This window comes from Lissotriton helveticus, chromosome 2_1 (genome assembly GCF_964261635.1).
Source record: "Lissotriton helveticus chromosome 2_1, aLisHel1.1, whole genome shotgun sequence".
Classification (NCBI taxonomy): Eukaryota; Metazoa; Chordata; class Amphibia; order Caudata; family Salamandridae; genus Lissotriton; species Lissotriton helveticus.
The window spans coordinates 1908654702-1908678495 of NC_136059.1; the positions used below are offsets into that span (position 1 = coordinate 1908654702).

Here is a 23794-nt window from a genome sequence, read left to right on the forward strand (position 1 = left end):
CTGATCTCCACCTCTCCAATGTGGCCATCCTAACCCAGAAGTGATGCTTTGGTCACCACAGTCAACTCTGGGTGGGCAAGAGGGAGGGGTCTGCTGTTGACCAAATCGTGGTCCGCCCGTCACCGCTGCTGATCTCTTGCAGTCTCCTTCAAAATCTGGGCCATATCAGAGAGATTCACCCAATGCTAGGACTTCAAATCCCACTGCAGAGTCTGCATCTGCCATATGGTGTGCTTCGCAAACAAGATACAGGAGGGCATGAGCCCCAGCAGCCTCAGCGTCAGCCTCACCAAAATCTAAGATTGAAGCTAAAACATAGGGATCAAAGTTGTCTATCTATCCTTCAGAGCTGAGGGTCCAGGATATTCACAGAACTGCACTGTATCCAGAATGGTTATGATGAATGGACGCATCTAAGAAGGAGTTAGGTGTGACTAAGGCCTGTTAATAGACAACAGTAGCAAGTGCAAAAGGTTCGTCTTAGTCTGGAGGTGGGTGACAACTGCCTGGGGCGAGACTGCCTTCAGAAGCCAGTTGTCAAAGTAGGGATAGACTGGAACCCCGGACCTCCAAAGATGCGCTGCAACCACCATCTCCACTTTCATGCACACCCCAGGGGCACTGGCACTGGCACTAGTTAATGTAAGCTGGTGTCTGCAGACGGGGCCCAATGGCACTCATTTTTGCCATCAGACATTTAGCAAGAGCAACAGAGGGAAAAACACACATAGCGAAAAGACAGAAAATGACGGAACAACCGTCACAAAGGGAGAAAGTAGGAACATGCAAGAGTGAGATAAAGTGGCAGGGTGTATCTGGTAGTTAATTAAAGAAGCCTGCACCCGATTCAAGTCTACATGGGCTTCTGAGCAGCACTTTGGGTACCGACACTTATTTTATAAATTAAGCACTAGTCACTTGGATTCGATGTCTGGTAGACTGGAAGGGAACGCGTTTGGGTTGACCTTTGCTGTGGAGGTCTGCACAGTCAGGCTCTCTGGGGAGTAATTCTGGAAGAGGATGCCTGGGTCTACGGGGGTTGGATAGTGGACGCGAGTGATCATGCGGTGCATAGGACTCCCCCTGCAGGGTTTAGCAAAGGCCCCCCTGGAGAATATCAGTGGGGGCTTCACTGAAAAGAAGCGAAGTCTTAACAGAGCATGCCCCTGGGAGAAGCACCTCAGTCAAGACACTGGTCTTGACCTCAGCCACCTGCAGTTATAGGTCAAGAAACTCTGTTGCCCTGCGCATCACTTTTGCAAATGATGTTCCTTTCTCCGAAACAGGGCCCGCAGGGGAAAGCATGCCAGACTCCCGGGAAGTATTCAAGTCGTTGGTGTCACCCACCTACTCGTACCAGTTTTCTTCTTGGTCAGAGTCCTCCACAAAGGAGCCATAGCTCTCTTCTTCATCAGGTATAAATGGCCTGTTAATGGCGGCAAGTGTAGGGGCCGGTATGGTCCAGACAATGTGGACGTTGAGTGGCGCAGAGTCAGAGATCGGTATGGGTTTGTAGTCCCATAGGGCTGGTGGCACTGGGGTCGACACTGGTGTGGATATTGGTAGTCAAAGTGGTGTTTAGCCAGATCCAGGGTCAGATCTAGAGGACCCTATTGGCATCGGCGGCATGGCCGCCATCGGTAACTCAGTAAGGGCCCTTCATAGCTCCAGGGAGATCAAAGGTCAGAGGGAGTCCATGGCTCAAAGATGGAGTGCATTGCGTCATAAAATTCTTTCAATTGGGCGGGTGAACTCTAGGTAACATTGAATGGGTCCGGACGGCAGCTCTGCAGGTAGAATGCAGAAGGCAAGCCTATAAGTAAGATGTTTGGAAGGGGAAACCGAAGAACATTTCGACTTAGTCTTCCTGCTCCAAGACCTCTTCCTCCAAGTCAAGTAAGTCCAAGACGTACAAAAAGAAAGCCATAGGAACGGCTGAGAGAGCGGCATGGAGATCTTCCTCAGGTACTAGAACAGCGTAAGTCCTTCTTCTAATGCACCACGAGGAGCTTCATTGCTGGCTCGCAGATCTGTCTGAAGCGCATCGACTTGGACACGACAAAGGCCTTGGCGCGTGACCGAACACCAGGCAGCAGAGAATTACCAAGTGTGGATCAGACAGAGACAAGGTCTGTGACATTCTTCGTGAGGTTTTAACCCTGTAAGTTTTGCAGGGGGAATGTCCGTAGCACAGTGAGAGCAAATGCTCAAAAACAGTCCACAAAATGGTCAAAATATTTGTAAGAAAAATGACTGAGGTAGCACTATGGATCCGCATGTAGGGAAGAAAAGAAAGGAACTGATGGCACGCCAAGGTGGCGCATAGGAACACTGTAACATCACTTCTGACATGGATGACGTCCAGAAGGTGCTGATCAAATCCACCTACCAGCCTGCAGAAGTACTGTTAGTACAGGTTCTGTTTAGTTTGTCATGCTGGCTCTAGAAGTTATATTTGGTTGTCAGAAAGAGACACCATGAATGAATATCAGCTCTACTGTTCCCTCTGTTGGATTGGGTTTAGTTCGTTGGGCTTTTGCAAGAGCCAGAATCTTTGCGGACATCCAAAGGATGTTGTTAAAGAGAAGATATGTGCAAAGTACATTCCAAATTGAACGCTTATTGCTCATAAAACAGAAAATTGCCTGAGTGATGTATGGGATTGCTGACTACATAATCTCTGAGGGTTATGCTACTTTGTGGAGTGATTCACTTGAAGAACGTTGTGGAAGCCTGTTCTTGGACTCTGTTGGAGGTGATGAACCCCTACAAACTTTTGACAGCCAAATATGGGGATTGGGAAAAGTAGGGCATAAAGCTGCATTTCCCTGCTCATATTTGGCCACAGTGGAATACATGGTTTTATGGGAATCACATGGTGTGCTTGTCGCAGTTAAATCCCCAAGAGTGTTGTTCTCCTTCACCAGTTCCACAGAAACTTTGGGGTGTTAACCTTCACCTGCCTGTAAAATAGTGGGTAACATTTAGAAGGAAGATTACTGCTAATAAGAGTTATAATTTAAAGTATTAGTTATTAATGCTTTGGATGTTTTACAGAGGTTTTCTTTTTTTTCAACTTAAAAGTCTAGTTAAATCTGGAGGAAACATGGTAAAAGCATACGCTTCACCAAATTTATTTTTATTATAGGTGGTTATTTCTGTGGTGTTTCAGATTTTTGTGGCCACCTTGTTGATGGCTTGCCTCCAGTATGGGGTTTGTATGTTTATTATAGTCAGTCTGGACCTTGAGTGATATAATCAATTGGGAAGTTTAAACAAGCTGAAAGTAGATCTTAAACCCCTTGCATGCTGCCGCGATTCTGCGCCTGTGCGGCAGAATCGCCAGTGGGCGGGTTTATGACTGCCCCCAGCCGTCATCAGCACACGAGCGCCGTAGTGCATGACGGATGGGGGCCGTCATCAGCATGCAAGGGGTAAAGACAGTTGATTAGTGAGTGCTATTCAACAAAACACAGTCAGTGTATGACATTCACATCAATCGACAACTCTGTAACCCAAAGAATGTTAGAGGGATGATTTGTATAACTGTATAAGGATCACTGCAAATACACTCTCTATTGCTCACCATAGCAATTATTCATGATGAGAATTCATGGTGAGAGTATTAATAATGGAACTCCGCCTCTCCATCATCAACTTATATCACACAACACAGAATATATTGATAACTTGGTCAAAACTTTGAAATGACGTTTTCTGGAAGAAATGTCAAAAATGTGATAACTAAGGAAAATAGACATTGGTGTGGAATCTCAAATTAATCCAAAGGTGTGGCATTTTTAATCCAAAATGTCTAGCGAAGTGGCAGGTCACCGAGTACTTCATACTAAACAAATGTAATTAAATATGTGCAAAACGTGTTCCAATTATGCTCAGCACAATGGGGGCTCTCGTCCACCACTGACCGAAAACAAGGAGACAATTTAAAGAAAAACAATGAGAGGCACCAGTAAAGGACACAACGAACAGGTGCATATTTACAGCTTTCTGCAATACGTACACCTGGAAGCCACCAGTGGCAGGTTAACAGGCATTTGTCATGTGGCACTGTCCCTGGGCTCATATTTGCCTAATGTCTAATTCTACAAGACTTCGCACCGGGAAACGGTGCCCAATTTATAAATGCACATTTTTTTCTTTTCTTTTGATTCTCCACAGGGAAACCGTATTCCCCCATGGGAAAAACCCACACATCATGTCCAGGTTTGGAGGCAAACAGTTCCCATTTTAACCTTGGTAGGCGAGTTACTCCAGCAATTTGCTCTGGTAAGTTTCTAACCATTTCTAGGGTGGTAAATTAATCACTAAAAGTTGCTTATACTCTCAACCAAACATCACTCAATACCCTATTGACATCAATAATGCTCACATTCAAGGCATTATAACATTTTCAAGAAGAACAGTTAAGCTACCTGTGTTTATTTCATTCCCCAGATACTTTAGACTGTGGTTCAAAAATGTGGTTTAAAAATGAATTAACCTTGTTTGATTCACCTTCAACCCTAACTCAAAATGACAAACAGGAGGTTAAGCTCCGTTTTCAAGAACGTTGTCAATCTCAGAGATTGCACATCGAATCCAGCAAAAGTTCTGTTAGATATTAGATTACAAAAATTGTAAATTAAAAAATGAATTAAGCTTGTTCAATATGTTCGATTAACCTTCCACCCTATCAAAAATGACAAGCAGGAGGTTAAGCTTCGCTTTCAAGTAGTTTATTAATATCTTCTTGAAGGCTTAAAACACTTTAGGTAGTTCTGCATCGGTTTGCCCATGAGATGGGTTGTCTGAACAAACCTTGACGCATTTGATGTTTTTCTATAACTTTTTATTTCTACTTTTTCTACTGCCAATCTTGAAGCATTTAGGGTAACAAAGGTACAGGGATGCGTTATTGTACCTACAGCTCCTAGACAGCCCTGATGTCTACTATAGGCAACGTGTAGGAAATCAATGGAGGGGTGACCTTCAGGCCAAAGCTATGTCCATCGCTCTTTGGGCCTTATGGTACGCTACGTTCCTTTGACCCTTCTTTCTAACAGTGGTACATACCTATAAATGTAAAGACACATTATAGCATCGGTCTACAGTCCTACCATGATTTTGAAAGCCTTTTTGTTGCCTATACAGATGCAACGCTGTAGGATATCCTACGCATGTCCAGATTAGTTTTGATTTATCTCTTGGCCCTGAAGATTTGATCCTGCTGCCTATCATCATTGGATGCATCTATTGCATTTCGCTTCAGAACTGTGTTTTGTGTATCCTGGTTTTTGAGCAATGAGCCTTGTTGCACTGCCACCTGTCAGATAGCAGCCATCTTACGTTTTAGAACGGATTATGCTTTTAGCAACATTGTTCGATTCCTTCCTTTTATTTTATTTCTTGTAGCATAGTGAGCAGGGGAACATGCAAGCAGTATACAGAAGGCCTGCAGCTCACTGTCTCCAGCTTAATGTCAGCAAGTCTGAGGTCTTGCTGGTAGGGAAAGATCTTGAGCTATGGAGCGAACAGTGGTGGCCGCCACCTTGGGCGGTGCACCCGCCACCAAACAGGTGGTGAAAAATCTTGGTGTTTGGGTCGATTCAGCACTTAGGGGCCGATTATGATGGCGGACGGACCTGAGTCCGTCCGCCACCATAGAGCAGGAGGGAACCTCCGCATTGCCTGCGGAGTTCCCTCCTGTGCAATTAGGATGTGACCGCCACCCTGGCGGTCACATCCTCTATTTTTATCATTGCGGCGGGTACGGCTTCAAGCTGCATCCGCCGCAATGGTAAAAATGCATACATTGCATTTGTATTCAGAAAGCGGCAGGCACCGTGTGGTGCCTGCCGATTTCTGCATACAAATGCAGGGGGGTACCAAAGGTACCCCCCATGTGCACCCCCCACACCCCTTTCACCTAGGGGGCCCGCAACGGGCCCGCGCAGTGAAGTTACACATGCTTTTCCACGGCGGAAAACCCGCCGCGGAAAAGCATTTTTTAAAGCCCTTCCTAATATGGCGGACGGTGTCTGAGAGACACCGCCACCATATTAGAGCTTTTCCGCCGCGGTTGTAAGCCAACCGCGGCGGAAAAGCTGCGGACGGAAACCAGGACCCACCAGCCATCCTAATGTGGTGGTGGGTCTTTGGTGGGTCCGCTGCGCATCCTCCGGGCCGGCGGTGGCTTCCGCGGGCCAGAGGATGCGGAAAAACCGCAATCATAATAGGCCCCTTAGTTTCCAAACCCCAACTAAGAAGGTGTCAGCAACATGCTTTGGCATTCTTCGTGGACTCAAACCTTTGCTGGGCTTTTTTGACCATTCCATCCGACAGATGATCGTCCAGGCCTCTGTGCTGTCGAGACTGGATTATGCCAGCTTGCTTTACTTGGGGGACAACAAGACAGAGATTTTGAGACTGCAAAGAGTCCAAAATGTAGCCGCCAGAACGCTTCTCGGCATGCCTAGCTCCATTTCCAGTGCCATTCCCCAGCTACATTGGCTACCGGTGGCAAGACGTGTGGAGTTCAAGCCCCTCTGCTTTGCTTTCAGGATCCTGAATTCCCCTTCTCCTGGTATTCTAGCGGGCCTGCTTTCCTCTATACTCCCACTCGCCATCTTCGTTTGGTTGGCCAACACTGACCCCGGGTTAGGAGGGCTTGTACCGGGGGGCAGGGGGGTGGGGCTCCTTTCGATCACTGGCAGCTAAACTTTGGAATGCCCTCCCAGTACATATCTGGAGTATGAATAATTATCTGGAATTTCGTAAAGCACTGAAGTCACATCTTTTTCCTGCACTTTAGACCCTTTTCTGCAATTTACGCCCTTTCTGGCTTGTAACAGCCCACTGGTCTTTTTTTCTTTCGTCATGCTGGGTTACCTTTACTGTCAGCTGCCTTTCTTGCTATCAGCGCTGGGATGCCCTTTTGCTGGGGCAGCTGCGCACTTTACAAGACATCCTAACATAACACCAACCATCCTCCCCAACTGTATTGAGTACGCCACCCAGGAGGGGAAACCCCTGATACCATTATTTCATAGTGGGCCACAAGTGGGAAATACGACCACACCCGGACCCTGAAAACACCACCCACCTAGCACATACTACTGCACCCTGAGAGTGACCACGCTCCACTGGTGGTGATCCAATGCCAAACCTCAGCCATCCCCTCCCCGTGAACTAACATCTGTGGGTAACTGGCCAACTAGCATGGGCTGCACTGCCCTTATAAAAGAGTGGCTCACGTTTGACTGCACCAAATTCACAGAGAGCCGAGGGACCTACTCAGACACTGAGGAAGCTGCTGGGAGAGGCCAGGAAAAACATACCCACTGTAAATACAGAAACTTTGATGGCAGAGAAAAAGGCTGGGTTCAGTGCGATGGATGCTCGCTTTGACACACTTGACAGGTGCATTGATAAGATAGGGGAGAAAATAGACCAATAGGGGGGCACGGCTCGGAGAGTCGGAAGATGCCTGGCGCACCTATAACTCGGCCACCCTGGGTTTCACATTCTACACATCTCCTCAAGCTGTTAGGTCTAGATTACATCACTGGTTCCTCTCACCAATCATATCAATGGGTTAGCAACATTACAATCCTCCCATGAACATTGTCAGACCACAGTCAAATTATTTTGCAGCTAAAAATTCCACACAGTTGCTCAACAGCCTAAAGCTGGAGATTCCATGGAGAGGCTCTACTGCACCCAGTATTCCGTACTGAACTACTGACCTCCATCACAGAGTATTTGACTTAAACATAGCCATGGTCTCCACCTAGGCGACTCTGTGGGAAGCCTTCAAGGACTAGATCTGCGGAGTGTGCATCTCCAAACAAGCGGACATACTGAGAGACACTCAACTGCAGAAAACCAAGAGCACCCTTCATGAACTGGACCAGGCCGCAGAGAAAGAGGGAACATAACCGCCGGTGCACCGACACACTCTCCTTGTGGAGTTGCGTGACTTGACAGATAGGGAGATAAAATATATGAACAAGTACACCAGGACACGCTGGTATGGGGAGTGGGAGATGCCCGGAAGTACAATAGCTAGAATATTATGCCCAAATGGACAGCAAAATTACATAGCCGGGTTATGCTCAGATACAGGAACCATCATTACAGGCAGCACAAATATCCTGAAGGAATTCAAAACCTACTATCAAAACATATATACATCCAATGCCACACCCAACCCATCTGACATCACCTCCTACCTTGCAGATATAGCGGTGGTTTGGCTTTCGAAGGAACAGTAGGAATTTCTTAATGGACCACTAACCCTGGAAGAGGTAACACAGGATATTACTGTTCTGGGTGGCCCAAGGCGCCAGGTCTTAATGGGCTCACCGGAGCCTTCTATAAGGCATTTAAACAACAGCTAACCCCACAACTCCTCGCATATATATAACGAATCCTTAAGCACAGGTGAGCTACCAGCCACGCTCCATGAAGTGGTTCTCAAAATACTACTGAAACCTGGCAAAGATCCCAGTAAATATGCCTCTTACCACTCAGTGTCATAACTCAATCACGACAACAAGATTTTAGCCAAGGTCTTTGCCAATAGGATGTCCCTGTTGATGGAACAGATTATCTCACCAGCACAGGCTGGATTTGTGCCACACCGCTCAACCTCCCTGAATCCCCGAACATTATTTGCAGTATTAAACAAGGTAGCCCCAGACACCCCAGCCGCAGTGGCCCTACTGGATGCAGAGAAGGCCATCGACTCGGTCGAGTTGCCATTTCTGAGAGCTGTCCTGGCCAAACTAGGAATTCCCCCAATATGTTTAGCATTGATTATGCTGCTCTACACCAAGCCCATAGCCCATCTCAGAATAAATGGAGTGCTCACAGACATTATATCAATATCCTCCGGCACCAGGCAGGGATACTCTCTGTCACCCCTTCTCTTTATCATTCCAATGGACCCACTGGTTAGGACACTACAAGATAAGCACATCCACCACGGCCTGCAACTCAAATATGGCCCATTGTTGTTATCATTATATGCAGATGATATTTTACTATTTATACGACACCCTGAGGATAATCTACCTCCACTTATGCAAGAGATAATTAAATTTGGTCAACTATCAGAGCTCTGTATTAACTGGATAAAATAAGAGTTATTCCCGCTCACAGATTCCGCCCAACCATATAGAGCATCCTCTTGGGTGGGCCTCAGATGGCACTAAATATCTGGGTATAATACTGCACAGAGACAGAGACAAGGTCCTTCGACGCAACTATGGGCCAGCAGTAGACACACTGACCACACAAGTTGACAGATGGATAAAAATCTCTCTCTCACTAATGGCGCAGGTGGTCATTTTTACAATGGTGATGCTCCATATTTCCATATTTGTTCATCAACATTCTTATCCCACTCCCGCAGTCAATAATCTCTGAGGTATTCTACTACCACTCATCTGGGCAGGGGGCCACCCCCCGGGTACGATGGGAAACACTGACCCTTCCCTATGAACGTGGTGGTCTGGGGGTGCCAGACTTCTGTCTTTACCACCTCGCAGCACATTGCCACTATACATATCACTGGTACCACCCTGACACACGTATACCTTACATACGCCCAGAGCGCGTCCAACTGGACGTTCTGCTCCACTCGCAAATACTACTGCAGAGCATTCCGCTAGAAACCATAAACACACAGATAGTCTCAATGACCTGATGGACATGGTGTAGGATGAAGCGTATGTTTTGAGGAGGTCCCTTTAATCCAAAGCCATCCCCATATCAGACAACCCATGGACACCATCCACAAGGGAAGTAATAGTTAAACGCACACTTGCTAAACATTCACTGTCTACCCATGGCTATCTATTCCCCAATGGCTACGTTACACAGCTGGCAGACGAAACTAGGATACATGATGCCTCCTATATGGATCTCTTTGTCTTCAAGATAATCCAGTGCTCCCTCAGGTCTCTTATACCTACATTGCCCACTCCCACCAGAGGACTTCCCACCCCTATTCTTAGTAATTAAAGCATCAGACGGGGGCATATGACATCTAAATTATACCATGCCTGCCTGGCCCTAAGGCCAGACACAACCACCCGAGTGAGGGAAGCCTGGGAGAGGGAGTTGGGAATAACGCTCACTGATCAGATATGGAGATACTGTTGTTAAATAAAACGCATCTTCATCAATCACAGACACAAAATGATTCATTTTAAATACCTACATAGGTGCTACCTATCCCCAGCAGACATTGTGAAGTTTGATCCAACCAGGTCTGATAAATGCCTGAAATGCCACGCCCGGGTGCGGATTTCGCCCATCTCACCTGGACATGCCTGGTGATCACCAATTGCTGGGAGAATATATTTGCTCAGATTTTCAACATGACTGACTTCAAAATGACTCCCAACCCGGTAGTCGCCATACTAGGCTACAGTATGGAGGAAGATTATGCTAGCCTACAACCGCTCACATCACGACCCAGGGATATTTGGTCCCACTTCCGTCTATACGTGCACACCCTAGACCGAGAAATGACTGCACTCCCTCAAACCCCGCCAAGTTACCCCACACGGACGCTCCCTCACACCCAAATGTACAAACTAACAGCTGTCATGCATAATATAATCTGCTGCCCTTTGAAGATTACGTGGAATGTTGTTACAATTCTCTTGTTTCTTTATGTATGGACCTCAATTCTTATAGCCAGAGGTTATGCCTCATCCTTACTATGCAATACTTATTGATACATTTATCTTATATCTAAAATCTCAATAGACAAATAAAATTCATTCACAAAAAAAACACTATTTTAACATGTCAGCTGTAGTACTCAGAGGCAAACTGTGAACAATAATTAAATTCATGCAAAAAAAGGTGAAGAAACTTACCATGTTGTTTCTGCTTTGGGTTGTACATTTTCCACCATCGAAAAATGAGAAATCCATCTTGGATTCTACATGACATAAAAGAGAAAACAAGAGTTGAACCATGAAACAAAACTCATCAATGGCTCAATGCTCCCAAAAAGGCTAATATTACCACTTGGAGTTTTGGAAGCAGGACAAGACAGTTTGGGCCAGATTATGCAATAAGCTGGTAGTCTGCCCACAACTTAATGTTGCACAATTCCGATGGGGACTAGCAGGGGTTACCACCAGTGTGAAACTCCATCTGGTGAAGAGACTGTCACCGAGGCTGCAGAGAATGTATTAACATAAGGATGTTCCCTCTGCTAATGTGCCACCTCCCAAGATAGTGACCCTGTATCATTGGGCCGACAATGTGCATGTACCCTACCTAGAACCAACAACATTACTCTAAAAGAAACAGCAATCCTGGCATCTTATGATCTGAGTGAGACCTCTTGCTTCTACATCGACCTACAAGCTTCCACCGCTTCACTCTCAAACCACTGTGCTTGGAGCACCAAGTACACCAAAGAAGCAGACCAACATTCTACCAACAAAAATTTCAGCCCAACTGCCATGTATCAGCATCTGTACCAACAAACTCTGGCATGGTACCAGTTTGATGCAAAGAAATGACAAAAAGGCAAGATGATACAGGGGCTGGTGACGATGGAAAACGAGAAAGTCTTAAACCCCAATAAGTGGGATTAGTTTCAATGATCACAAATTCAGGGGGAAAACTGCATATTGTGTATCAGACCAAAATAGCCTGGATCTTTTCTATCAACCTTTCAGCTGTGACTACAGCGTGAACAGCAGTCTTGAAAGATTTCTGGTGCAAGGATTCCTAAGCACCCTTCACATGTCTAACGGTTCACCTGATTCCCATTAGATGGGAAACAGCACTATATGTTATACGACCTAGAGCCCAGTTCCAAAGATCCAGTGGCAGCTGGAATAGTAAGAAACTGGATGATCCCACTGCCTTGTCTTATAGAACATATCAACAGTGGTTCCAATATAAATGCAGGAAAGTGATTGAGCACAAAGGCAATGTTTTTCCCAACAAATTTAATTTGCATTTGTGTTATTTTAAACATTGGTAGGTACAGATTCAGGAATTTCCAGTTCTAACTGGTTAGGGCACATACAGACAGAATGCATTTTAAAATAAGAGTCCAACAATTCCTTTGAGTCATATAGTTCTCTATATTGAAACAATGGAAGAACAAGTGCAATGATATGCAGCAGTCCTCCCTTTCAAGCCTTTAAGCCTAAATCAATAAATCAATGACTAATAAATAACTTTCAGATGGTCAAAACGTGAAGCAAAATAGCAGAACAAGGGGATGTTATTCAAAGAAATTTAAACTGCTGTACTTATAATGATGTATAACAACTACCTGTCAATTACCATACCCCATAGCTCATGATACAAAATTAACGTACTGTCTTCCCTCAAATAGATCTCCCCTCATACAGCTATATGAATTAACAAGGCTCTCAGTCTGAAACTTCAAGTCCTTGCATCACTCACTGTGTCATTCATCTAGTATTCAAGCACACCGCTCTCAATTATTGATGTAATTCGATGCAAAGTACTCAGAGAGTCACAAAGCAAATAGCTGTACCTCTGTAATCAAATGATCTCATCAGTGACTTCTACTACTGATTCCCCCAATGCTGTGTAACAGAATACACGGTCATTCACAAGGGATCAAGGACAGGCTTAGGTTTTGCTTTCCCGTTCAATACCACTGACCACACCTTACTGCCACAGTATACCTGTGCCACCGACATCAATCCTTGGTACTTCCTTTGATGGAAGTACTTCTCTGAAAGCCACAGGCACCAAGTATAGCTATCTTTCTTCGTCTCAAACAAAACCATTTTAGCATCAACGATTACATGACTTTACTGACCCACAGCTTCTTTCACAATATAGGGATGCACATGTATGAGAACTAAACCCAAATCTACATACAGCTATATGGCTATGGAGACAGAGTGACTGTTTAATTTATGTTCAGAAATGGGTGACTGAAAGCTGCCACTGCCTCAAAACATTCAAGATAGAGATTCTGCCCATAGGTTCAGTAGACTTTGTGCTCTTCTTGAATTCAACGGAGAGTGTTCATTGTTATACCTCCATAAACCATTGCATATGGAGTGTGACCTTGGCGTTCCTGACTTAAACATCCCAAGTTAAAAAAAGTAACAAAATTACTAAATTGCCTACGATTTCACTTATTTCTGCCCCTCTTGCCCTTCCTTATTAGGCTGTCCTGCTCCTACAAGGGGTACTCTACAGCCTGGATTAGTGCTATGCTGCACCAAAGAGATCAGACACAAATCATCAGAGTGATCTTCGGCCTGAGATGCTCTGATCGCATCACATTAGCCCCTGTCAGAGAAAGATCATTCTCTAAAAATATACCTAGTTAACTACACATTGTATGAAGGAGCTCTAAGAAAATCTCCAGATCATATAAGCGGACAAGACAACCGTCAGCCATCTACTAGCTATATTCACTCACCCCAAATACAAAGCTCATCCTACTCAAACTGTCTCTCTCTTCTTTTAAGACTCATGGCTGACTGTATGGAGCATCTGTCCACGCTGAACCTTGCAGTTTCACTTAACTAGGGATGCTTGTTTGGCCTGGCTCTGCTTACACTCTGCCCCATCCAACCTCTAAACCTGTCAAAGTCCATGCATACTATATAAACAGAAAGGTCTCTTTTCCCTACTATTGCCATTCTATTAGAGACTTTACATTCCTTTTTGCTAGACCTCATTCTGAACTTCTCCTAACTTTGCTGCCCACTGTCCACGAGCCAAGGGCCGGTTGGTCTATCTTCTGATGTAAGGTAATTTGTTATCATCCTCATTCATGTTGGTGTTTATGCCATTGGGGTGCTGGAATCTTTGGTCTCATTTCTGTGAAGTTATTATACATTCAACATTTATTATACATTCAACATAAAGCACAGTAATTCACCCAATGGCATCTTGGTACTAGAACAAGACAAGCAGAAACTAGCAATACCTCGCAGACAAAAATAATTAACTTTTCAGGAAAAGCACACAATCTGAAAGTTGCAGGAGGTGGGACAGGGAGAGGTTTCCACAGTAATGAACTTCATGCTCAAACTGGCACACCAAAGGCTTGTTCCAACCTCAAGTATTTCTGGGGGTGCTGTCACTTGCCTTGAAACAAAAAAATCACCCCAACTCCTTTTCCTATTACACAGCCAGCCTACTCTGCTTCTTCAGTTCATCCGTATTCCTCCTTTCTTTACCTTCACATTCCGCTTCAAGGGGTTTTATGTCATCAAACTACATTTTCAATGTAGATTTAATGACTAATACTTGATGTTCATGTTAAAAATGGTGCAACAAGTTCTCTCTATAATGAAGAGGTTTACCCACTTTGTTGAAACCCTATTCGACAATGCTATTTGGCTTGCTCTAATAATACCAAATTTGAATTTTTCTAAAGCCTTAATTTAGAACGTATGAGTCACAGAATGCAATGCACCTCTAAATCATTTGTGATCCTGCTCATATTTTCAGGATACAATCATTTATAGGGGTTGCCTTGTGGTCCCTGTGAACATCTGACCAGGGAACACATTTGTATCCAAAACCATAGCAGGGTACGTTGCTGTAGCAGAACAGAAGCTTCTTATGAATTTCAGCTGTCAAAGTTGCATTTCCAGCCCGTTGAACCCGTCCATTATGCTGGTGGACTTTTTCCTATACAATGGCCAGAGCCTAGCCCCTCACCTGAAATATATATATCATGGACTAAGACGAGGCCAGACCACGGCCAAGCTGTTCATGCAGAAAGATATATAATTCAGAGTGACAAGCTAATTGTCTTCTGTAAAGCTCTTTCTGGTGGATACTCTAACTGCAAAGTCCTCACCTTAAAAATATCCCCAGGTGCTAAAGTGGATCTATCAAATTTCATAGGATTGATCCTGTGCACAAATAAGTGGTGCTGCATGTCTCAGCATTGGCTATTTTGCACCCCAGATGTGACGAAATAGCTGCATAGAAGTGTCACCCATATGCATTAACATTAGTTTCTTTCTAGACTCCACCCACGCCGTGTGCCGATTTCTAGTTTGGGATATCTTTAGATTGGAATGGAGACCATTCCCCTGATCGGAGAGGTGGGACGGCAGTGGTGAATCGTAAGGGGTTGATAGAGTATCCACTAGAATCCGCCTTACCGTAACTTGTTCTATTGATGCTACTTATAAGTGTGGATTTCTCACCTTTAGATTAGATACCAAAGCAGTGCCTCCCAAGGGATGTGTCTGTGGAATGGCTCGGATTTAAAAAGTCCTACAGGACCAAAGAGGTAAAATGCCCTTCCAGTTGGACCTGGCTGTGAAGGCAGTAGTGCATTGTGAACCTGTGCACTGATGCCCATGTTGCAGCCTGACAGATATCCAGAACAGGCACACTGCTTGCCAATGCAGTGGTAGCAGTCTTGGCAGATTGGGCCCTCAATGCTTCTGAAGGATGCTTACTGGCCTATGCGAAGCAGATCTTAATGCCGAGAACTATCCACCATGACAAGGTCCCTTTCTCTACCGCCTTGCATTTTCTTAACCTGGAGAAATCCACAACAAGCGGATTGCCCACCCGATAATCTTTGGTATGACGGACGTAAAAACAAATAAGGGCTCTCTTGCAGTCCCGTCGATGGGGTCTCTCCTCCTCTTTCAAGCGCAGCAAATAATGTTGGGGAGTGATGGATTGCCCAATGTGAAGAGGAGCCACAACCTTTGGTAAAAAGGCTACCCTGGTCCTCAACTGTGTAGACAGCTGTGCATAAGGTTGGAGGGTGCGCACATGTGGAAAGTAAGGACTAAATTGAGATTCTACTGCGGCATCTACAAGGGATGTCGGGGTAGGTGGAGGGGGAGGCAAATGTGCCAAACCTTTAAAACAAAACCTCATCACAAACAGTCATTTGAACATGAACAGACTGGCAACCGTAAGAAGGCTGAAAGGGCTGCCTAACATTTGGGGGGGGGGGGAGGCACTGCAAGTCCTTGCTGGGACAGAGATAACACAAACAACAAGACATTTGACAGTTTGTGACCTGGTGTGGTACCAGCGATGCAGATCCATTAAAGGCCAAACTTGTTCTAGTGCCTGGTACAGCAGAGACTGTGGAGGGATGCCAGGCAGCAAGGAAGACATCTACAACATTGGGAGGCAGTACAAATGCAGTTAGCTGCTACTGCTCACTCTTCATGCATGAAGGTGCAGATTGCACAGGTATGGGCACAGACCCCTTCCCTGTTGCTGCAACAGAAGATCCTCCTGAAGAGGTTGCCAGATCGGCGGTGGTCATCTATGGTTTCATAGGAGTACAATCCACGCTGGAGTTGGATTCATGGCCCGAGCCACACACCAGCGGCACACTGTGTAGGGATCAGTCACAAATATCTGTTGCCACAGTCCCTACAAGGCTTACACACTGTAGCTTTAGGAGGGGACATAGATTCCATGTACACTGGGAAAAAACAATGTTAAGAAAAAAACTTGTCAACTAACAAGCAACATGTTGAGAGAGAGCTCCGGAGACATGTATGAAGTTGCTGAAAGAAAGGAATTGACATAATTGAACAGGAGTGGCACTTATACGCCATTCCATTGTCATATCCATGGTGGAATTAAGTTAATGCAAAGCTGCACAGCACCACATATCGGCATGCCGGGCCAATGCTGTTTAAATCTTACAGATCCAGTCTAACACGTGGTAATAACATAAAGGTGAGGTACCAGAGAGGATCCTTAAGACAAAGACTCTTGTGAGTGGTATGTGGAGTAGCTCTCTCTCAGTCTTTTTCTAAATCTCTATGGCTCATTGTCCTGTTTTTGGAAAGTCTGAATGCTCAGTGTCTAATTACCAAACATTTTGAATGTAGATGAACAAATGAACAAAATGGGAAATTTACAGGATTAAGCTCAGAATTCTAATTCACAGATCAGATTTATGGATTACATAATGAATCTATGGCAGATTGTCCACAAATAGAAAGTTAAGAAAAGGGTGGAAAAAGAAGGGAAGAGCTACTGGGAAGGTGGTTGACACATACACTGTAACTTTGTAGACATTCCCAACGTTTTTGCACCAAAAGGCTAGTTTAAGTGTGCACTGCAGATGTGAAAAACACCAAACTTTTCCATATTTGAATGGTGTGTTGAAAATGTTTTTTCACAGTGAATATGCACTGCAATGCGATTCAGTAAATCATCAAATATTAAGTTTGAAAAATGTTTAAGGTTACTACTTTCTTAAGTTTGTCGTTAGTTTACATTAGTAAAACAAAAGAAGGGCACACTTTTTGTATACTTCTCAATTTGTTGGTTTGCTGGCATTGAAAAGAGGATTCTGAAAAACAAGCATTTGCAGCAAAAAGCATTTTGAGTCTTGACTAAAACATGAAAAGCCTTCTGCAGTGAAAAACAAAACAGAAAATAGGTTTCTGCATAAAATGCAGGGATATTGAATTCCAATAGCTGGATGCCCAGGACATATTGTTTGGGGTCAAGGGGCAACACGTTTTCATGTGTATTTCGCCCTTGGGACAAGGAGGCCCAACCCCCTGCAGCACAAACCCTTTGGCTGCCAGTTTGCAGTCCCACATTAAGGATCAGGGAAGGGCACTGTTTACAGTTAAGGTAAAATTTGTGTCCATATGTTAATGCTGTTCAAACTTGTATTTATGGTTCATTAATTGAAAGCCTTTAATATTAGGATGAGCGCTCAAAGTAAATGTTGTAAGCAGTGACTGCACTACTGACAGTAGTTCCAGGATCAAAATGTGTACACACGTTTTCAACGTTTTGCAATAGGAGGCTATGTATAATTCTCCCAAAATGCTCTCAAATTTGATGCAAATATTTGCAGAAGCTTGAAAGCAAGATTGATGATTTTTTGCTTTCAAAATAAAATGTTCATAAATAAATGAAGGCTGGAAAAAAATTCTGAGTGTTTGCAAGTTAACTTTCCTTCCAACCACTCTTTTCCCAACCCTGGAAGAAGGTTTCCACCTGCCATTGTCAGGAGTAAATTTCCAACTTTTCTCAGTATGGGAAAAGATTAGAGAAGAGTTGTTGAAAACCCTTAAAACATGCAAGTTAGTAGGTTTGCTCACTCAGACTCAAAAGGGCATTTTAAACCTGCCCTTGAACTATTGCTTACCACTACCTCAGCCCCAGTATGGAGATCTGCGGAATCGTGTCAACATAAGGGGATTGCAAGTTTTCAAACACTACTATGGTATAAGCCCTGGCAGATTCAGAGAGGCTTTATCGGAGCTCTTTTATAATGAGATTGCTGCCATAATTTGTCACCACACTACATGGCACCAAATAGACAAGTGGATTTTGTTACAGGACAAGTAGATTTATGAAGCAACCTGCCCCAAGAACAAGTAGATTCAGCGTACAATTGAGAACTAATATTGTCCCTGATGCATTGCAAATTAAATACTCGATAGGAGGTGGAATGAAACAGGCAACAGCATGAAGTCCAAGAGTAAAAGTCCTCTTGGTGGAGTTTAAGCCCACTATGTGTATTTCAAGGAATTAGTAACAATAGGTACCATACAGTTCTGCTGCCAAGCCAGACCTCAGAAAGAAAAAGCAATCAAAACTACAGGACAGTGAACAGTTACATAAAAACGCACTGCGGGTAATCACTACTAGGTCTCAATACACTGTCTGAAAGAATGTCACTATTCAAACTAAACTGCAAAGCAAATAGTGGAATTCACAAGAATTGCAATAACTTTACCTAAGCAAAGTCGTTGGTACAATAATTGAGTGACTAAACTAAAGAAAGGCTGACTGCCCATTCTCTCAACTTCGATCCTCAAACACACATGAACATCATACCATGAAGTAATCTTTTGTGCAAAAAGATAACCCTGGTCAGGTAAGGGTTCTTTAAGTCCTAGCAGCCTATGTGAACTCTTTAAAGTTGTATAAAACAATACTCCAGAATCAAGAACTGTCTAACACTCTAGAATCCTTCATCTGAGAAAAGAGTCCAGAAACGGAGGACAGCTTCATCACTTTCTTTTACAGAGAGCCTCCCAATCTCAACAATAGATGTAATTAATAAAAGCTTGTTCTCAAGGGATTCTTGTCCACCGCAGCAGTACATGCAGAGGCCCTATCCATTTCAGCAACAGCTTTATCCAACAGCGTGCAGAAAATAGGTTAAGTTCCCACAGCCAGGAAGCATTAGCCAATCACTGCTCTCCTCAAAAAGTCCATGCTTGACCCAACAGACCGTAATAATTACAGTTCTATAGGAGGACATTCATGGAACACTGTAATCCTCTAGAATGTGGTCACTGCACAGGTCCAAGCTTATTCATAGGTCCATAAAATCCAAGAAACATGAAACTGACTTCTGCACTAGATTAGGACTAGACTAAACACTCATCAATGTGTAGGGAGACTTGCTAGAAGTTACAGACCCTTAAATGGCTAACTGCAGTCAAAAGTTAAGATTTGGAGAACGTACTTCTGCATCCAGCCCTGTCACATGCTGAGTTCTTCAAGCCCATACTCCACGTCTATTTTAGTATTAAATCATTTTTATTGAAGGAGCATTACAGGAGAAGCATACACCAAGAACATATCAGTGACATTACTGAAAGTAGCTTAACCAAAGCCTAATACACAAAATAAATCGCATCCAAGCGTCAGTCACAGGTCAAAGCAATACAATGTGTATAGGCGTATAACCCCTCCGCAAACCCATCCAAAGATGGGGGGGAAACCAAAAGAAAAGGAGAGAAAGAAGCATGCCCACCCTAAACCCAAACCCCAACCCCAACCTATCCCCTACCCAAACCTCCCTAAACCCACCCCTTCCCACGGGCCCAGTCCCTCGAGTTTGAGCCAAGCCTTCATATTCTATCCTATTTCCCATCGCCCGCGTCAGAGAGACGCAACAGCCTGAGATACCGGGGGCAGGTAACCTCGCGAAACTCTGAAGACAACAGGGACAAAAAGGGCTGCCATAATTCCGCATATTTCGCTCCCTCCCCCGCCGTTGTCAAAGAAAGTTTTTCCATGCCTAGCACCATCCATAGGCGGTGGAGCCATCCATGCATCGAGGGCACAGTCGCTGTCCGCCAATGAGCCACAATGTTCTGCAGTACTGAGCCCAGCACAATCATGATCAGGCGACCTCTACGGGAGCGCAGTGCATACATTAGAGGGTTTAGAAGCCATAGTAGGACATATGATGGGAGGCGGGGAATCTCTGTGTCAAAATGTAAATCCACCTCATCCAACACCTGTGTCCAATAGCCCCGAAGATGTGTGCAGTCCCAGAGCAAATGCACCAGAGTCCCCACCTGTCCACAACCCCGCCAGCAAAGTGCGTCCTTGGTGCGATCAATTTCATGAAGCCGTTGAGGGGTGTAATACCAATACGTTACAATTTTGGTAAGAGTATCTGTAAGCCCCATATGGTAAGCAGAATGACGCGCCCTATAATAAAAGCCTTCCCATTCTGTACGAGTAAAGGTCCTATCCAGTTCCTTCTCCCAGCGCGCCCTACCAGCATTGAAGATGTATGCGTATTTATTCAATAGCATCTTATACAAATCAGAAATTAACTTCTTGTCGGTCTTACAGGTGATTAACCAATATTCGTATGGAGTAAGTCGTCTATCCGCTCCAGAGCGAACCTGCTCACTAAGGGCCCAATGATGTACCTGCATGTAACGTAATCTTTCCGCCTCCGCCAGTCCATAGTCCTGACGAAGTTGAGCGAAGGAAATCACCCCATCTGTTTCATAAAGATGATAAAGTAATCGACATCCCGCCGCTTGCCATCTCCCGAAGGCCACGGCATCTAACCCTGCCGTGAAATCCGTATTATGTAAGATCGGCGTAAGTGGGGACGGTAAGGTAGTAAATTCGTGGTAATTACTCGTCCTATCCCATATCTCCAACGGGACCCTAGTGATATAGGAGGCGTACAAATTGGGGGGTCTGTGGTGCTTACGTAAAAAGGGAATTTCCTGTAAACTGCCACTGCCTGGTCTTGGAAAAGCCAGTGCTTTTCTGACTCCCATCTGCTCCATTCCACCAAGAGACGGAGCTGCGCCACCTGGAAATATAATGACAAGTCTGGAAGGCCAATCCCCCCTGCTTCCGGCTGAAGCATTGCTATTCGAAGTGTAAGGCGTGGCTTCTTCCCGTTCCAAATGAATTGGGCCAAGTCAGATTGTGTCTGCTTTATCCAGTCTTTGGGAGGACGCAGGGGGATAGTGCGAAATAGATATAAAACCTGTGGCAGAACAGTCATTTTTATTGCTGCAACCCTACCCAGCCATAACAAAGGGTAGTGCTTCCACTGCCCTAGTTCCCTCCAAATTTGGGCTCGTAACTGGGCTTGGTTATTATCTACCATGTCTCTCAAGGAGGGGAACAGCTTGAACCCTAAGTAAGGTACCGCCTCCGTCGCCCATTGAATGGGAGATGCCGTAGCACGTAGTTCTCGGGTGCCTTTCTCCAGAGAAAAATCAAGTGCTACCGATTTGCCCAGATTGACCTTAAAACCGGAGATCCAGCCAAATGCATCCAGATCAGCTATACAGGCCGGTAAAGCGGTCGCGGGCTGCGATAACGATATCAGGACGTCGTCAGCATACAAGCTTATCGTATGCACGTAGCCTCTGGGTTGCACCTTAATTTCCGCGCCAGCGGCTCCATATAGAGAGCGAAGAGGAGGGGCGGTAATGGGCATCCCTGCCTCGTTCCCCGCTCTGTAGCGAACCGCGGGGAGGTGAAGCCATTAACTCTTACTGTCACTGTTGGGTATTTGTAACAATTCAATACATGAGTTCGAAACTTTGGGCCCAAACCAGCTATCTCCAGAACCTTCGCCAGATAGGGCCAATGGACCCTATCAAACGCCTTCTCTGCGTCGATAGCCAGCATCATGTATTCCCCAGATGTCCGAGCGGCCTTTTCATTGAGATGTAGGGCCCGCTTCGTGTTATCTGAGGTCTGGCGGTCAGAGATAAAGCCAGCCTGATCCGGATCAATCAGGCCTCCAATATGTGTCTTGAGTCGTGCCGCTAATATCCCTGTGTACAGTTTCAGATCAATGTTAAGAAGGGAAATGGGACGGTATGCCTCACAACGTGTCCGATCCTTTCCCGGTTTCGGGATGGCCGCTATTGAGGCCTCCAGGAGGTCACTCGGGATCGCACCCGTCTCCGCAAAGGAATTAAAAAGAGGCACCAATAGGGGAACTAGCTGTGCGCAAAATGTCTTATAAAAGGTAGCTGGAAACCCATCAGGACCCGGAGCTTTTGCCACTTTCAGACGGGAGATGCCACTATAATCTCTTCCGGCCTAATGGCGCTGTCCAGAAGCTCTGCTTGCTCCCGCGAAAGCGTGGGAAGGGAGACAGAATCTAAAAAATCCTCCTCACCCACTTCCTCCCTGGGCTCACCAGCGTAGAGGTTGGCATAAAAATCCCTAAATGCTTCTGCTATGTCATGATCTTCCGTAAGAAGCCTTCCATCCCTCCCAACTATCTCACGCGCCATCTGCCGCTGCCTCGTCTCCCTCAACTTATGTGCAAGCAATCTCCCACATCTATCCCCACCCGTATAGAAGGCATGGCGCAACCGGAGAGCTGCAAACTCTGCTCTATCCAGGTCCAATGCTACTAATTGCTGTCGAACTGACTTCCACTGCCGCCAAATCCTGGGAGCCCCCGTCCTCTGGTGCATTTGCTCTAATTCCCTAGTTTGCTGTGTGAGGTCATCCCGCTTGCGCGGTCTCTCTACATTGTCCGCGGCCGAGATAGCTATAAACACACCTCTGAGGACCGCCTTCAAGGCTGCCTACTGAGTCGCCAGTGTGGTGTCTGTGTTGCTATTATGTGAGAGAGAGAGTCTGTGAGAGCGCGCTGTATCCGAGAAATCACCTCCTTTCGATGCACTAGCGACTCTCTAAGACGCCACGTCGGCTGTGCGTGCTGGACTGGGGGTAGAGCAAGGCTAACACTTACAGGAGCATTGTCCGACAAGGAGGCAACTCCAATCTCCACCTTTGTGACTAAGGCATGTGTGGGCAATGTAGCGAGCAAGTAATCCAATCTAGCATATGTTTTATGCGCATGTGAAAAATAGGAGTACTCCCGCTCCCCCGGGTGAAAATCGCGGCAAAGATCCCTAAAGCCTAATTCCTGCAACCTGGCTAAACCTTCATCTGAAAGCGCCCCTGTTTGTGTGGCACGCTGGCAGGACTTATCTAGCACATTATCAAATACCAGGTTAAGGTCCCCCCCCAGCAGAATGTGGCGGTCCGAAGTAGAAGTGGCCTCTGTAAGCATCCTATGGAAAAACCTTTCCTGTCCCTCATTTGGCGCATAAACCGAGCCTATAGAGAAAAGGGTAGAGCCTAAAGAAAATCGATAGAGGACTAAGCGCCCCTTAATCTCCGCTTGTTTATCCAAAACTTGCCCCTTGAATCTCTGCGGCACAAGGATGGCCACCCCTGCAGTCTTATTGGGACTAGAGGAGAAAAACTGTAGGGGAAACTTTTTAGAACGCAGGCGATGACAGTCTCGTTGTAAGAGATGTGTCTCCTGCAGGAGGCAAATATCTGCGTGAGTCTGCTCCAGGGACAGTAGCACTGCCCTACGCTTGACTGTATTATTTAATCCTCTTACATTAAGAGTGAGTATTTTCAATTCCGTCACTGGCATCTAATCAATGCGTGTTGAGTAGCTAGTGAGGCATACGCGCCGCTGCGAGGCCACTCCCCCCCCCCCCCCCCCAAACCATAAAACAAGCACCCCTTG

At 45.4% G+C, this 23794-nt stretch overlaps 1 protein-coding gene across 15 annotated transcripts in view; it reads right to left on the reverse strand.

The window, feature by feature from the left end:
- The window catches only part of BLTP1 (bridge-like lipid transfer protein family member 1), a 2102388-nt gene that overhangs the window by 1952033 nt on the left and 126561 nt on the right, over window positions 1-23794 (reverse strand). For all 15 annotated transcript variants that reach the window (XM_078676841.1, XM_078676840.1, XM_078676839.1 and 12 more), the window contains one exon: window positions 10893-10957. In XM_078676841.1, coding sequence (XP_078532967.1) covers window positions 10893-10957 — 65 coding nt within the window. The remainder of the gene's footprint in view (window positions 1-10892; window positions 10958-23794) is intronic.